At 44.6% G+C, this 15,912-nt stretch overlaps 1 protein-coding gene across 1 annotated transcript in view; it reads left to right on the top strand.

Annotated features, from left to right (window-relative positions):
* The window catches only part of ncor1 (nuclear receptor corepressor 1), an 83,932-nt gene that overhangs the window by 47,968 nt on the left and 20,052 nt on the right, over positions 1 to 15,912 (top strand). The window contains 17 exon segments of the mRNA XM_028465837.1: positions 286 to 416; positions 989 to 1,281; positions 3,451 to 3,513; positions 5,591 to 5,727; positions 5,822 to 5,912; positions 8,976 to 9,152; positions 9,155 to 9,404; positions 9,493 to 9,506; positions 9,509 to 9,623; positions 9,859 to 9,901; positions 9,903 to 10,038; positions 10,820 to 10,983; positions 11,959 to 12,073; positions 12,230 to 12,315; positions 12,393 to 12,561; positions 12,654 to 12,771; positions 12,862 to 12,953. Coding sequence (XP_028321638.1) covers positions 286 to 416; positions 989 to 1,281; positions 3,451 to 3,513; positions 5,591 to 5,727; positions 5,822 to 5,912; positions 8,976 to 9,152; positions 9,155 to 9,404; positions 9,493 to 9,506; positions 9,509 to 9,623; positions 9,859 to 9,901; positions 9,903 to 10,038; positions 10,820 to 10,983; positions 11,959 to 12,073; positions 12,230 to 12,315; positions 12,393 to 12,561; positions 12,654 to 12,771; positions 12,862 to 12,953 — 2,194 coding nt within the window.

Raw genomic sequence — 15,912 nt, 5'->3', positions numbered from 1 at the left:
TGTACTTGAAAAAAAACGCTAAAAAAGTAATGGAAACAGATAGCCAAATAGCCCATTGAATTTACCACATTTCCCTAAACCAACCTCTAAATTTACAACCCATTTTACAGTATGTTCTGTATCTAGATGAAATTAAAACAAAAACATAGTAAATAAATATATTTATATTAATTTGGACTGCAAGGATAAGTTGCACAGTTTTGAACTCCTTAATCTACCCAATGACTTGTTTCCTGTTTCTTCAAGGAGAGATAACCTGATATTTTCCCTGTGTTTTGTCTTCAGCAAATAACACGTCCCTCACAAGAAGACAAGGCGGAGGACAAAAACGAAGAGGAAAAATCTGAGAAGTCTGAGAAAAAAGAGGACGAGGAAAAAAAGGACGAGGACGAGAAAGATGAAAAGGAGGATTTTAGGTAAATTAGATTGTCGATTACAAAGTGAATAAAATCTTATACCCTTCTAAGTTCTAACCGCCCTGTATATAATCTGATTTAGAAATATTAGTGCATCTGCCTTGACCAACATGTACTGGCCCGTTATATGAAATTAAGCAAAACTTTTTCTGCTCAGACTAAATTTGGAACCTAAAGATTTCACAAAGACAATGTGAAACATTTCTCTTTGTATGACTTAATCAGTTAACCCAATTCTGTGTTTAGTTTTTAAATTTGTTAAAACTAAGGCATGTGATTCTGAAATTGAGGAGTAAAAAATCAGTTTCCCCACAGTTTTTGTTGTCTGGTATGTTCACGCTCCAGAAAACACTTAAAAGAAGATGTACAACAGTGTCTTCCTCAAGCTCTTCCTTACAAGATAAACAGCTTGTATGGTTCCTACTTTCCTCATTGGTTCAGTTACTCCAAGAGACATTTCTTCCGAGTCCATTGAGGGAGGAGGATTATAATTCAGAGTGTGCCATTGCTGAGTCAAAGAGAAGTGCAATTCACCAACAACTAAATGTGTGTTTCCCTTTCCAAAACCACAGAGACATTGGCAAGGAAAAAGAAAAGTGTGACGGTGGGGAGGACGAGGACGGAAAGGAGCAAAACACGCCACGTGGCAGGAAGACTGCCAACAGCCAGGGCCGCCGTAAGGGAAGGGTCACCACACGATCCATGGCCAATGAGGCTGCCTCTGTGGCAGCTGAGGAAACACCTTCCTCTGCCTCCGAGCCGACCGTGTCAGATCCTCTGCAGCTCTCTAAACCAGATTCAGCACAGAAGACTATGAAGGACGCTTCCAAAGTTCAGACTGCAGCTTCTTTAATGGATGCTAAAGGTGATTGCTGTTGAAATTGGTAAAACCTGTATTTGTTTAGAACCTGTGCCCCTTCTGACAAAGAATTAATGAAACATCAACCTACAAAAATTACACACATGCTATTGTATCCCATTCATACCAACTCGAGCCCTACCACTATTTGATTTTTAGGGCTGATGTTTATAACGATTTTGAGGTTTTTGAAAAGTTGATATCTGATGTGTTTGCCGATAGCCGAAGTATCTGTTGATATATGAAATAAGAACATTGAACAACATTTACTGTACATGAACAAGAATTATTTTAATGCCCAAAATATGATTCAAAATGAGGGTGCATGGTGGCGTAGTGGTTAGCACGTCTGGCTAACAAAGGGAAGGGCCCTGGTTTCAAGCCCTAGCGTGGACACTTGAGTACAATCTGTGTGGCGTTTGCCTGTTGTCCTGATGCTGCGTGGGTTTTTTCCGGTTTCCTCCCACAATTCAAAAAGCATGACATTTAGTTGAATTGTGTGTGTGTGCGCGTGTGTGTGTGTGCTCGCAGAAAGTGACCCTGAAAAATATGACGCGGGTTGGAAAATGGATGGATGGATGATTCAAGACGAATAAGCAGAAGACTGCTAAATTAAAAATATGTACTTTATTAGTAACAGTTGTCAGCTGTAAAGTGTAAAGGACTGTAAAGTGGCTGATAAAAAGGAAATGGCAAACTATTTCCGGAATAACATTGAAAATATTTTTAAATAAAGTTGCTCGAATCGTAAAAGTTTAAAATTGATAAATGATAAAAGGCAAAATGTAACTGTAAACAATGAACTTCTGCACTTCTCCCAGTGTTGTCATTTTGCAATCATACTCATTCAGAAAGGTTCAAATGTTTCACATTGCTACAGCAATACACATTTTGTTGCATTTAGAAATAACGTATGTAGATGTGATCCTCTGCAGGCACTGTCAGATCTCAGACTTACTGTACATAGCAGAGCAAGGCATTTAAACTGTTCTATTTGGTACATATAGTAAAAGTCATAGTTATGCCGACAGCTACCTAGGTGTCTGTGTTGAGCACATTGTATGTACATTAATGCGTATTACTGAGTAACTGTTTTGTAAACAAATAATTAGTCATCTTCATTGCTTTCTCTTTATTCATATGGTTTATGTAGGAGAGGCTCTCCTGTAATCACCTTTTTGTGGATTTTGTGTGGGACTGTTTACTTGCTCTGGTGTAACCCCGGCATCTGTGGCACTTCTTAGAAGTACGTGTGCATGGTGACAAAGAGCTGCTATTTGACAGTTTTGCTGAGTTGAAATGGTGCCAGAGGGGTAGAGGTAGTTGATATTTCAGAAAAGAAACAAAGAGTGGGGATAGCGGTGCTGTTTGGAGTTCAATAAAAAATGTGTGTTTGCTTTTGTATGTAGGACTACAGTCTCATTTTATACAAATAGCCCGAATTGACCTCTTCATCTTTAAGGTGTTCGAAGACTGGGTTGGAGATAAAACTCAATATCATGCGGCTATATTAGACTGAATGTTTACACAGTCTCAGTGTGTGCCAGGGAGTAGAGTGGGCTAGAGTTCACTCAGCCCCCCTCGTAACCATCCACTTCTGTGAATTTATTTGAGGGTGGGGGAAGGGTTGGCTGACTGGGAAGCCAAGTGGAGGCACGCTGTGTGTGTGTGCGGGTGCGCGTGTGTGCGTAAGACGGATATGCAGTGTCACTGTAGAAGAGGTGGGAGGGATTTATGGCCACTGCACTATCTGTCTGTTTGTCTCCATCCAAGGCCGTTTCCCAAAGAGAGAGGCACGGTTCTCAACTCCTCCACTGTCTGGTACATCAGCTGATCAACTCCCTCCCCTTCAGGGATTAGAGTGGAGAGCTGGCTCTGAGCTGTGGGGAAGGGGAAGAGAGTGAGCTAGAGTGAGAGTGTGAGTGAGTGACCAGTTCTCAGCAGCCCCTGAATGTAAACAGATTATTAGATCAGTGGCCATGAGAAGGAGACTGCAGAGGAAAGAACTGTTGCTGGCTCTCTCTCTCTCTCTCTCTCTCTCTCTCTCTCTCTCGCTCTCGCTCTCGCTCTCGCTCTCGCTCACACACACTCTTCACTCTTCTCCCTTTCTCTTTCTCTGCCGTTCCCTCTCCTGTCTGTGCTGATGGGGCTGTGTCTCTGTTCTTTGTGATTTAGCTGGTGCCGAAGCTGGAGAAACTTCTCGCTGGACCGAGGAGGAGATGGAAGTCGCCAAAAAAGGTAGAATGTCCTTAAACTTGTCTCTTTATTACTTGCTGTCTTGCCTCAGGTCTTGTTTGGGGCCAAGTCTTGTTCGTGCTTCATGATTGAGTTGTCTCCCTACCCTGTTGTTTTTCATTCCTTGCTGATTATCTGATGTTACTTCGCCATGTTTTTTTTTTTTTATGTGCTCGGTGTCATTGCTTTTGTGGTTTAGCCCAAAACACGCATGTCAATAATTTTAAGTCTTTTTTGCAGCACTGCTGAGTTGATCTCGCAAGGCATTAAATAAACCACTAAAAGAACGTTGTGATCACTATCATTATTCAAACAAATGCAAATGAAAAAATTAAAAAAAAAAGTTAATTTAGGAACTTGATTTTAAGGTAATGCTAAAGAACAGGATCTCGTTCTTTAGAATTGTTCTCAGTAGCTCGATAGCATTCAATTGTGTCCCAGTTTTGCTGGGGGCTACTGAAAAAGACACTTCTGTGGATGGTTTCCATAGACTTAGAAGGAATAACAAAAGGGATTAATGTGGATTAATTAAAAATCTCCCTGCTTGACAGATTGGCTCCCCTTTTACTAAATACTTACCGCTGTAACCTTTTGATATGTTCAGGCTTGTATTATATATGTCTGGATTAGTGAAACGTTGAGAGGGCAGTCATATGACCAGCTGGGTTCAAAAACCAATGTTCCGTCACCTAACATGGATGACTGCCACAGTATGTGGTACATTTTTGTGGCAGATCTGTAGAGATTTCACTCTGAATGCAGGCTTACTTCATGCAAGACTAAACAGCAGCAAAGGTTCAAGCACAGACATGGCAGTGCTTCTCAAATGTTGGCTGTTAGTGATTAGCTAAGGTGAGATATAGCGTGTGTGTGTATATATAAATATATACACAGTAGGCTTTACACCGATCTGATTGGTTATATTGGATCGGCCGTTGTTTTGCATTTTATGCAATTAATGTGATCGGCTGTAATGTCTTCATTCGCCGATCCAATCATTGACGTCATTGTCGTGATGAAACTTTCTGTAGATGGTCCCATTGCATTGTTTTATCATCTCATTTACACCGGAGTTGTTTGCTCTCTGTGACACGGCTTTGTTTCACTCACATTTGTGCATAAAGGTGAATGGCAAAAATGTCTCTTCGTTGGAATGGAGCGCTAGACTTCTTCCCCAGTCTACTGGCTCTGAAAGCGGGGACAAAGTCTGCTGTTTGTGTGTGTACGAGAGTGGAGTGCTTTCATACCGGACACTTCTGTCCGTTTCAGGGTGGTGGTGGACACAGAGGCGTGCGTGTGTGCGCGCCCCACCTCCGCTGTGCACCTGGGAGTCTAACTTCGCTTCGGGGGCCGAAGCTATCCTCAGCTTCGGAGTTAACTTCCTTGATTCACAGCAGTCATTGAGTATGACATGAGACTCTGGTTTAATTCAGCAGTTGCTGTTATCATTCAAAACGACATACAGCTTATAATCGATCTGCTCGGGTCACAGACACCCCCTCAGTCTGCACATGGTCGAGCGACTAAAGCATTAATTTGCAGTGAAAGGGCCACACACACACTGACAACAACTGTTATGTTCATGTCCTGCATGGAAATTCTTCAACTCTTCCACTCCCTCACAGGTCCCGAAACATGGTCGTTTTTGATTTTCTATGAATCTGTATCATGTAGTACCGAATGAATTTGGTCGACACCTAAAAAAACAATCTGAATTCATATGATTGGTTCAGTGATTGGTTTAGTGATCGGTTTGGTGATCGGCCCAAAAAGGCTGTTTTCCAGCTCATTACAACTTGGCAAGAGTATGGTAATTTCAAGGAAAAGAGTGTTACTAAAGATGAGAAAGACAAAGCACAAGGTTTCTGTGTCATTGATTCCAGCAGTCTTCTACAACAATAATACTCACTACATTGGCTTTTGAGAGAACAATTACAAAGTTCTTGATTCGTACTTGTTTGGATGCTGCAGAAAGCAACATGAGAAAATAATTAATGTCTAATAGGATTCAATATAATTTTTTTGTGTGTTCTGCCAAGTGCTAAAATAGGAAATTGATGCTTAACTTGTCATACAACAGGACTTGTTGAGCACGGGCGAAACTGGACAGCTATTGCCAAAATGGTCGGCACCAAAAGTGAGGCACAATGCAAGAACTTCTATTTCAATTACAAGAGACGCCACAATTTGGACAACCTGCTTCAGCAGCACAAGCAGGTACAAACACTACAGTTGTCTGCCTTATTCTAATTCCACACGTAACTGTAACATGGGTTAACAAGTTGATTAATCTTTTCTGCTGGGCTTTTAGGTCACACGGAGAGCTCGTGCCGATAGGTCTCAAGGTGAAGGTCTCGCCACTGTATCACCCGATGAAGATGACAATGCAGATGACAGTGAAGGTGGGTTTACCAATGATTTTATGACCAAACATGACAAAAGTCAAAGAAATATGGAAGAGAGACTATTTGCAGCTGATGATTGTGTAAACCACAGCTTGAACCCAAATGCCCTTTGAAATGTAAGAATTTAATCTGTGGTGAAAGGTCTAATCTGAATGTAGCTTTAATGAGCGCTGAGGAAAGGATCAAATAAAAACAGACAAGGGCCAGAGGCAGAGATAAAAGATATGAACATATTCAGACTACACGGGTGCCTGTTGCATAACATTCTGTGCCTTTGAAGATTCAAGAGAGCCTGCTCCTTGAACATAAAGTACTAGTCCACTTGTTTGATCCAGCTGGCCTGCCCTGCCTTATTATTAAACGGTTGCATCTAAACCTATAAGAGGCATAATTCTAACTCTTTAAAGTGAATTGATGTGATTACCATCTGAATGTTTTATGAAGCCGCTCCTCAAATTTAGGTTTGTCACAGGTAATGGATCAGCAGATTGCTTTTGCATAGACATACCATCTGGACTAAAATTACCATGACAACAACAGCAGTGGTAGACAATACGCCAAAGGGGCAGGCAGGCTTTTTTTTATGATGATTCAGCCTAGTCAAGTTTGTTGAGTCTTAAAGGGGACATATTATACAAATTTTTCACCTTTTAACAGTTCCCTGTGGTCTTAATGACACATCTGTGCTGGTGTTTGGTCAAAACATAACATGAATTAAGCATGAGGGGAGGTTTAAGACCCTGTATTATTAAGGTCTTTGAGAGCCCTCTGTTTTGGGGGGGGCGTCCTTGGATTTGTATAGACCTCCCCCTTCCCCGCCCCTCTCCTCTGTGGGGTGGCACAAACTAAAGGTGTGTTCACACCAAACGCAACTGAAGTGACTAGATTACATTCAAAATCAATGTAAATGTAGCGACTTTTTATGCGACAACTCCCCCATCTTTCACTGTCTGTTGAGCCGAGGCACTGACACGGCTGCAGCGGGAGGCTTCCTCTATTTACCGGGGGGCAAAATTGAAGCGTTTAACTTCTTGAATGAGGCTTCATTCTGAGTGAATTCATCCTTTAGTAACTCCGTAAGTTGATCATTTAAATTGTAAAAGCTGCGCTTTTAATAAGTGTTGTAAAGATACGGCCGGAGAAGAAGTGATCAGCCCTCTCTTTTCTCGGTCATCCTGCTCCACACACACACACACACACACACACACACACACACACACACACACACACACACACACACACACACACACACACACACACACACACACACACACTGTGCCATGGAGCGATGAAGTGATGGAGTGAACAAAAAGTACCACTATGTTCAAACGACGACAGGCGATTGAAGTTACTGCAGTCGCGTTCATTGTGATTTAAAACAATGGCGGACGTTCGCAAAAGTTTTCATCAGGATGGGGGTGGAGTCCATGGGTGAAGTTACCAGCGGAGGGGAGGGTTTTTTCTTTCACGATTTCACTTGTGACGTCACAAATGTAAAACATTTGAAACGGAGCAATTTTCTCTGTGTTATAAGACGTACACAGACCACAAACAAACGACTGGATGGTTTTATTTTATATTTTGTGTGCCGGTAGACACTTAAATTACCTCGTGATCAAAAAAACTGCAAAAGTGAATTTTACATAATATGTCCCCTTTAAGTATTATTTACATTTTCAGTTTGTTTAAAGCACTTGATTGTGTTTACATTAAAAATGTCCAAATGGTAATAAAAAGGATGCACCTCATTAGGTTTTGTTTTTATTAAAAATTAAGTTTTTTTTTTTTATCTGTAGGGCCTTGGACATGAATGATGCAACATCTTTGAATAAAAAGTCATCATAGATGAAGTTAAGGGGAAAGTAGGTGGCTGTTCTGTCCAGAGTAATAGTTATATATTTATTATATAATTTGAATAATGTCATCCAGAGATGATGATCAGGTAAATTTACCTGATTTTTTTTTGTCTGATTGAATAGTGGGAGGTCATTTCAAACTGCACCTGTAGATTTAGTGTTTTTGGTTTAGTTATACTAAAGTTGGTTAAAGCTGCTGAAGTTTATATTTTTTAATCAGATAAGACATCGTGTAGGCCTTATTGATCAATAAATTGAATATCATTTGTCTGTTCCCGCTCGAAAGTTTGTTTTCATCTTTACTGTAAACACTCCATTTATTGACATTTTCAGATAATTTTCTGGCATTGTATTGTGGGATTCAAATGCACTGTGTGCCCTTGAGCAAAGCCCTTAACCCAAAGTAGTCCTCGAGCGCTGCACTGTTGCTGCCCACTGCTCTCAGGGATGGGTTAAAAATTTAGACCCAATTTTGTGGGTGTAGCACATATGACAGTAAAATGGAATTATCCGTATCCTAATGTTCTTCTCCATGTGCACAAAGGTCCTGTGAGTTCCAGTCACTTTAATGCGTTCTTTAAAGGGGCCATATGTAGAATTTGCAAGCAATTTCTGCCACCACCAGGTGGCATATAACTTGTTTTGTTTTTGTTTTTTTAAATAGCATAAACCTATTTTTTGTTATTGTAAGTTTGCATTTAGTATTATTATCATTAAAAATATAAAGAAACAGCAAAAACAGTCGAAAAGGAAGTGACTTCAAATTATTTAGCCCGTATGTTTGAAATTATCTACCTGCCAGCATATATTTCACCTAACAGACTGTTACAAGCCGAAAATATGGACTAGCGGTGATGCTAGTGAACATTACATCAAACTGTATAAAGACACTGCGCACAGAAAAAGGCTTTGACGTTCAAGATGGCCTAGTTCAGGGACTACTCTGCTGTAAATGGGCTTATACTCACCCAACCGGTAGAAAAAAGGTACTACAGGTTGGCCGGGCCAGCAATATTTATTAATATATATTTAACTATGTAATCTACAAAAAAAAAATCACATATGGCATGACAGCTAATGACATGTTTCTTAACACTCGAATTTTGATTTTAGGTATTTTATACATATTTAAAAGTTGAAAATTCACAATAATTCTACATATGGCCCCTTTAACATACAGTTATTTTGTTTGTGGTTTCCTTAGGTGGCGATAACAGCCAGACACAGAAAGTGGCCCCTTCCCCCTCTCAAGCCGATTCCTCAAAGTCTAGTGATTCTAAGAGAGCAGACAGCGCTGCGGGAGACGCTCACTGCTCTGATCAGGACAAAGGTCAAGGTAGCGGTGGAAACGTCCCAGAAGCCTCATACAGTGAACTCTGTGTCAGGAAGAGAAAAGTCCTGAGAGTGAAGCTGGAGCTCAGGAAGAAAAGGCGAGGGCAGCCCTGTTCCCTGGCTCGGTGCATCCCAAAACTGAACCCCAGGATATGGACATGAAGTCAGTGGACATTCAGGTCAAAATGGAGCCTGAGATGAAAGAGAAGGGAGAAAGACAAAAAGAGCTCCACTCAGACAATGACTCCAGTGCCACCTGCAGTGCCGACGAGGATGTGGAGGCAGAGCCTGAGAGGCAGAGGTTAGCCGTCATGATTGTTCAATTCATTTTGCCAGTTTTTTAAAACAATGCTTTGAGTGGCTCATCAACGTTCTCCGCCCTCTGACAGAATATTTTCTATGGAGAGCCATCGTTACTTAACCCCACAGGTACCGTGCTGATGTCATCACCCAAGCAAGCTCAGCTCAATATCCAGCAGCTCCAGCAGCGCGCAGCATCCATCCCACCTATGGTAAGTCAGTATTTTAGATCTATTTGTTCAATTTAGGCACAGTGACACAACAAATCACACCATCTTTGCTTGAGTAGGGATACAATTTAAATGTAACAAAAAGCTTCAGCGTGTTGGGTTCATCTCGCTGTCAGGGGCCTTTAAAAGGGTGAAAAATGCATTGAAAAATTATTATTTGTATTAATACAGTTTTTTATCCTAAGTTTGGTGCTTTATCTCCTAACCTAAACATTTAACATTTAGGGTACCTGGTGCCTACGGCTCTGGTAGTATTCCCATCAGTGGTTTTTGCCATGCTACAACACCAAATCAAGGCAGTGCACGAGTCAGCACACCAGGAAGAGAGACAGAGGCAGGATCAAGGAGACCTTGATCGCCGACCTCCCTTCAACACACGTAGTCCCACTATACTTGACCGAGATGGTAAGACCTGTACTTTCTTTTCAGATTTATTTATGTTCCATGCCTTTTTTCTTTTACTGTCAGAGGGTGTGCTTTTTGCTTTGTCGGATTTTTTCCAAATTCCAAACCGCTTTAAAATGAGGCTAATGTTGACACTACCATCCTTGTTTGGTCCTCAGCCAAGCTAAAAAAAAAAAAAAAGTAACCACTTGGGTTAAAATCTCTGTTGAAGTTGGTGCTGATGTTTCTCTCTTAAAAGGTTTTTGCATGAACAAGCATGTGTAGAAGCTGTGTGACTGGAAGAGGTCAGAGTAGGACTGCTCCTGGGCACTCATACAGAGGCACAGAGTGTCAGAGGAAGAGTGGTGGAGTCATGAGACAGACTGCTTTACAGCTCGATTTTTGCAACGCTTTTAGCACCTTCGAGCAAGAGTGCTATAAAGAGCAGACAAGCTGTCTGAGCTGTGGAGCTTTGACACCAAGATATTTATTACAAAAGTTCAATGATTGCATTTTCAGGCAGTGGTGTTAGTAGATGAACTCAGAAGGCAGGAGCCTCAGGCTGAGAGCGGTCTTTAGAGTGACGTCTGAAGATTTTTAATTCTTAAGTTGGTCAAACGAAACATCCTCGTGTAACCTTTGTTAAGAACTAATGCATAATGAAGGCATCATGTTTGGTGATTCATTGAGTTTGACAGTCATAGAATATTAAGAAAAATGTTTCTTTGATTTGACATACTTTGGGATAATATTAGAGTGTTAATTCATGCCAGACAATCATTTTATGTATATATTTTTTCAGTCCTTCACGGTCCCAACTCGTTGGTCCAGGGAATGACTGATGGAGTCCGTGTGACGTTCAGTCGACCTAGCCGTCCTCCCAACATTCCCTCTCCTCCCCCACTCATTCCAACCACTAAACCCACAGACAAGCCTTCCTTTATCCAAGGAGGCTCCATCTCCCAGGTAAGGCATCGGGGTATCTTCAAACACTTTCTTTATATCACATTAAGAAATTAAATGGATTTAGTGACATCAAAGACCTGTGTATAATGTAAAACAGTGTTTTTTTTCTGCTCAACTACCCCCTTTTTCTTATTTCTGAATCCAAGTACCCTCTTTGTCTGAGTACAATATTTTAAAGAGCATAATGATGGAATGAATGAGTGATTATACTTAGTTTAAAGAATCTCATTTTGTAAATAAGTTGAATGAAACGGTACCCAGTGCCTCCTGAAAATATTTATTTCTATAGTTTGTATCATTTCCGTTCATCTCCCGCCTGGTGTGGAACCAAGGTGGCAGTCCTGTCCCACTGGTGTGTGAATGTGAGAGTGATTGGGTGAATGAGCTGATATGTAAAGCGCTTTGAGACTGCTTCAGTGTGGGGATAAAGCGCTATATAAAATCAAGTCCATTTACCATTTGTCTTTTCAGTTCATGTTCTACTCAAGATCATTTCCATCACCATTATTATGATGAACATTTTTAACTAAAAATAAACAATATAAAACCCCATATTTTTAATGCTTTCATTTGTTAATTTTCCACTCTCTACTTCTCTCAAGTACCCCCTGTAGTAGCATCTTGTACGTACCCCATTTGAGAAACACTGATGTAAAACATAAGCCAAGAAATCATGTTTTCCCTTTTTTTTCATGGCACCTTTTTCACCTAGTCTTTATGTTGAGTTATTCTTACTGTATGTCTGTCCTCAGTACAACAGAGGCCTCTGCCTCATCAAAGGCAATAGTCAAAAAATGTGTTAGGCAGATATAAAACTCACTAGACAAACAGTGACTGGAATAATTATCATCCTTGCTTGTTTATTTTGTCACACATATCTCAGTAGTTTTGATAGATCAGTCAGAAACACTTTAGTTCCTCTTGGAGCATAGTGACCTGACCTTGAGGTTTGTTCCGTGTCTTTGGCTTCTTCAGGGAACTCCTGGCACGTACTTGCCATCTCACGCTGTTTATGGTCCGGAGGTGACAAAGAGCTCTGGTGGCTCCATCTCACTGGGTCTTCCTCGGCAACAGGACCCCAACAAGCCTGGTAGGAAGAACAACTCCCTCATGAGAGATAAAAATTAAAAAAAACTGATTTATGAATCTCTATATTTTATTATTAATAATTTTGTTTATCATTAGGTTTTTTTAATATACACGAGGCTTAATACTGCTACTTGTTACTGTGTTTTTGGTTCTGCAGGAGCTGCGGTACCATCTATACAGGACGGCCGAGGCAGCTCATCAAAGATCAGCGAGGGTTTGGCCTTGAGAGGTTCAATTACCCAGGTAATTAACTATTCCATAACTCTTTTATAATGGGGTTTTTAATGGTTTGTTTATTCAAATACTTTTTTTTAAAATAGGGTACGCCAGCCCTTCCCCAGTCTAGCATTGCTGCTGACCTCCTAAAGGGAACAATCACAAAGCTGGCTACGGAGGACCTGAGTGGCCCTGACAAAACCAGGGGTGAGCAGCTGGCTAAAGGTCATGTCATCTATGAAGGCAAGAGTGGTCACATTCTCTCCTATGATGGTAAGTGTTTAGCGGATTAATGCTTTAAACACCTCTGGAGTGTGTTTTTCCAAAAGTATTTTAAAGTGACTGTATATTATTTTGTGATTTAGCTATAAAGACTACCAGGGAGAACACTCGCAGCCCTCGAACAGGCCACGAGCTTGAAACGTACTTATGACATGATGGAAGTACCATGGCTAGAGGCCACCCTGGCAGAGAGGGAGCGCCATTGAGGGTACAGTTTTAAAGTGTCACTAATCTTACTGAACATGTTCTAGTTTTTGTTGTTTGTGTCAGGCACTGATTTGTTTGGTTTTTTTTTTCAGGATTGATCAGCAGAGCCCTGCCTAGAGAAAGTCTCCATGGAGAATCTAAAGACAGGCCATTGATCACTGGATCCATAATACATGGTACATTTAGTTTATTTATTAAAACGTGTGCAAACATCACTCCACTTATTAATAATGGGTACAAACCCCAGGGAATCTGTACGGTGCGTCTTCTGTACATCACATTGAGCCCACAATCCATTTAGTGCGTTTTCTGATGAATATGTATGTAGGCGGTTTCTCATATTGGGAGCAAAACATGGGAGTGGGAAATGCAAATAAGTGAATGCAGTGGAAGTAATGCAATTCATCAAATCTGGAACTGTTTGCAGTGACTGTTAATGGCGTTGAAATAGTACAACCCACAGGCAGGTGTAAACTCACACGCAAAGATCATGTCTGCAGTGAATGTTGACACGATTACATAGCGGAGCTTGAAAAAAGGCTCCAGTTAACCTTTCTACTATAAGAAAGTATTTTAAATAAGTCCAGTTCCATGGACTGATAAAAGCAAAGTTAAAGGAACTGACTGGAACAGCCACATTAAATTTGAGGGAAAAAATAACATTAGGTTTAAAGTTTATTAAACTGCACTAGTATTTGTTTATTTAATTTTCTACATTATTGAATGTTTGTGCAACAGACAGAGAAGTCCATCTGCCTCCAATTGAATATAAACGCAATGTTAGTGAATTCCGCACAGCAGATGAACGAAACAGTGCCACCAAAGGATTTAGGGACGCACCTGGTTTACCAACCCTTTATGTCAGAATCTTAGTGAATTTTCATTTCCAGTGTGCTACAGTGATAGGATGCCACCCGTCCTCTTTCGTCGGGGGGGCCGGGGCCACCTTCCGGTGGAGGGTGGTTGTGTCGTGGCGCCGGGTGGGCCTGTGCTGGCCCTGGTGCGGGCACGGGCCTCCCACCTGCTCGGACCGCTCTCCTTGGCGGCGGGGGGTGCGTCGCTCTGGGGCGGCGTGCGGCGGGGGTCGCTCCCTGGGGCACCGGGGGACGGGTTGGTGCCTGGCTGCGCCCGGGGGTGGGGGGTGCCGCTGTGCTCCGCGGGGGCCGTCGCAGTCTGGGGGGGTGCCGTGGGGGGGTCTCCGGCTTTGCTGCTCCGGGGCCCACAGTGCCGCTTGCCGTCTGCACCATCTACCATCTCGCGTGGCCCGCCACGCGGACGGGCCCGGCTCGCACCGGACAGTCCTCCTACATGTACACTTCACCTCACTCCCAGCTGGTCTGGGCCCATTCACAATATGCACCACACACCCATACCCAACCCTTGGGGGGCTGGATGGTGGGACTGGGGGTGGAGGGGGCCGCCAACTGTGTCACTATGTAGTGGCGTGGGGGCGGCACTCACACCTCTAGTTACCCTACTAATCCCTCCAATTTTAAATCACACCTCAACATGCCACCCCCGGAGGGTGTACCCTCACTTAAACACCTCCGGCCTATATACAAACCTAACATACACGTATATCCACAAGAGGTAGGATGGGGAGCAACCGCTCCCCTCCATCCCCCTTCTTTTAATTACACCCCATACATTCACTGAACACACACACTCACACAGGGGATAGGGAAGTGCCTCTCCATTGGGGAATGGAGAGGCACCATAACAGGGTGGTGGGTTGGCTCACATATTTGGGCCTCTCCGGTGGGGGCCTGGCCCCTCTGTTGGTGGCTGGGCCACTACATAGAGTGAAAATACATCAGGATGGTGTGGTCGGGCGTGGCGGTGGGTCTCGGGGGGGCTTTGCTGGGGTCTCTCCTTGCGGGGTCTTTCCGGGCGGTGTCGGCCTGGTGGAGCGCGGGGACGCTTCCTCCCCTTGGGTGAGGCTTGGTGCTTGTTTCGTCGGCTGGTGGCCTTGGGGGCGGGCCCCGCGGTGTGCGGGCCTGGGGGGCCTGCCTCGCGGGTTTGGGGGGTGGGTGTGCTGGGGGTGTGCTGGTGTCCTCACCGGGGTTGGGGCGGGGTTGCTAGGTGCCTCGGAGCGATGCTGTTTACTGGGGGGCGGCGCTAGCTGTTCCGGTGGTGGAGGTTGCTGTCGGCCGCCTGGTGGGTCTGTCCTGCCATCTGCGGACTGGTGGGTGGGTCCGGGGCATCTTTGGCTCGGGGCTGCGGTTCCGCACTTGATGTGTGCCTTTGGGGTGCCTCCGTCCCCGCGGTGGGGATCGCCGGTTGCTCGCGGGCCGGTGGGTGGCGCTGCTCCGTGGCTGGCGCTGCCCGGGGGGCGGCGGGCCCTGGGCTGCTGGGCCTTGGGCTGTCGGGCTGTGCGGTCCTGTGGGCTGTGGCCGGGTCCTGGGCGGGGGTGGGGGGTGCGTCCGGGGGGCTTGGCCCGGGGACTTGCCCTTGGGGGTCCTGGTCCCGGGGGGTGCTCCGGGGCCCGGGGTGATTGGCTGGCTGGCCGGGCCGGTCCTGGCGGGGGTCTTTCGGGGCGGGTGCCGCGTGCCGCGCCCTTGCATACCTAATGGTACGGCCCCTGCTTGGGCAGTGCCCCGTGAGGCAGGGTGCTGGGGATGCACAAGGCGGTCTGGCTTGGCCCTTGGAGGGGGCCCTGGCTTTTAAAAAAATAAAATAAATAAATAAAAAAAAAACTAAGCCCGTGCGCGGGCGACATCAAACAATAGGTGATTTGGGGCGCCATGGGGGGCTAGGTTGGGGTGCCTGGGGGCCGACGGGGAGACTCCCGGCGGCCCCCTGGTGCCTTATGCGGCTTGGGGTGTGGTCGTTCCTCCCTGGGCGGGCTGCTCCTGGTGCTGCGTTCATTCCGGGTCCCTCTGGCCTGGGGTCGGGTCCCTGCTGGCTCTGGGCCCGGCGGCGGGTGCCCGCCGGCTGCCCGTTCGGCGTGGCTCTGGTCGTCTGCTGGGCGTGGGCTTTGGCTCCTCCGCTGGGGTCTCGGCGGGGAGCTCTCTGGGCCCTCCCCTCGGGGGTTGGGCGCGGGGGTGGGGGGGGTGGGGGGGGATGGGGTGGGGGGTCTGGGGTTGGGGGTTGGATTGGTGGCGTGGTGCGCTGGGTCCTTGGCTCCTGGGGCTT

Source organism: Gouania willdenowi, chromosome 14 (genome assembly GCF_900634775.1).
Source record: "Gouania willdenowi chromosome 14, fGouWil2.1, whole genome shotgun sequence".
Classification (NCBI taxonomy): Eukaryota; Metazoa; Chordata; class Actinopteri; order Blenniiformes; family Gobiesocidae; genus Gouania; species Gouania willdenowi.
The sequence above is the reverse complement of the archived record's forward strand: the minus strand, read 5'-3'. Positions and strand labels throughout refer to the sequence as shown.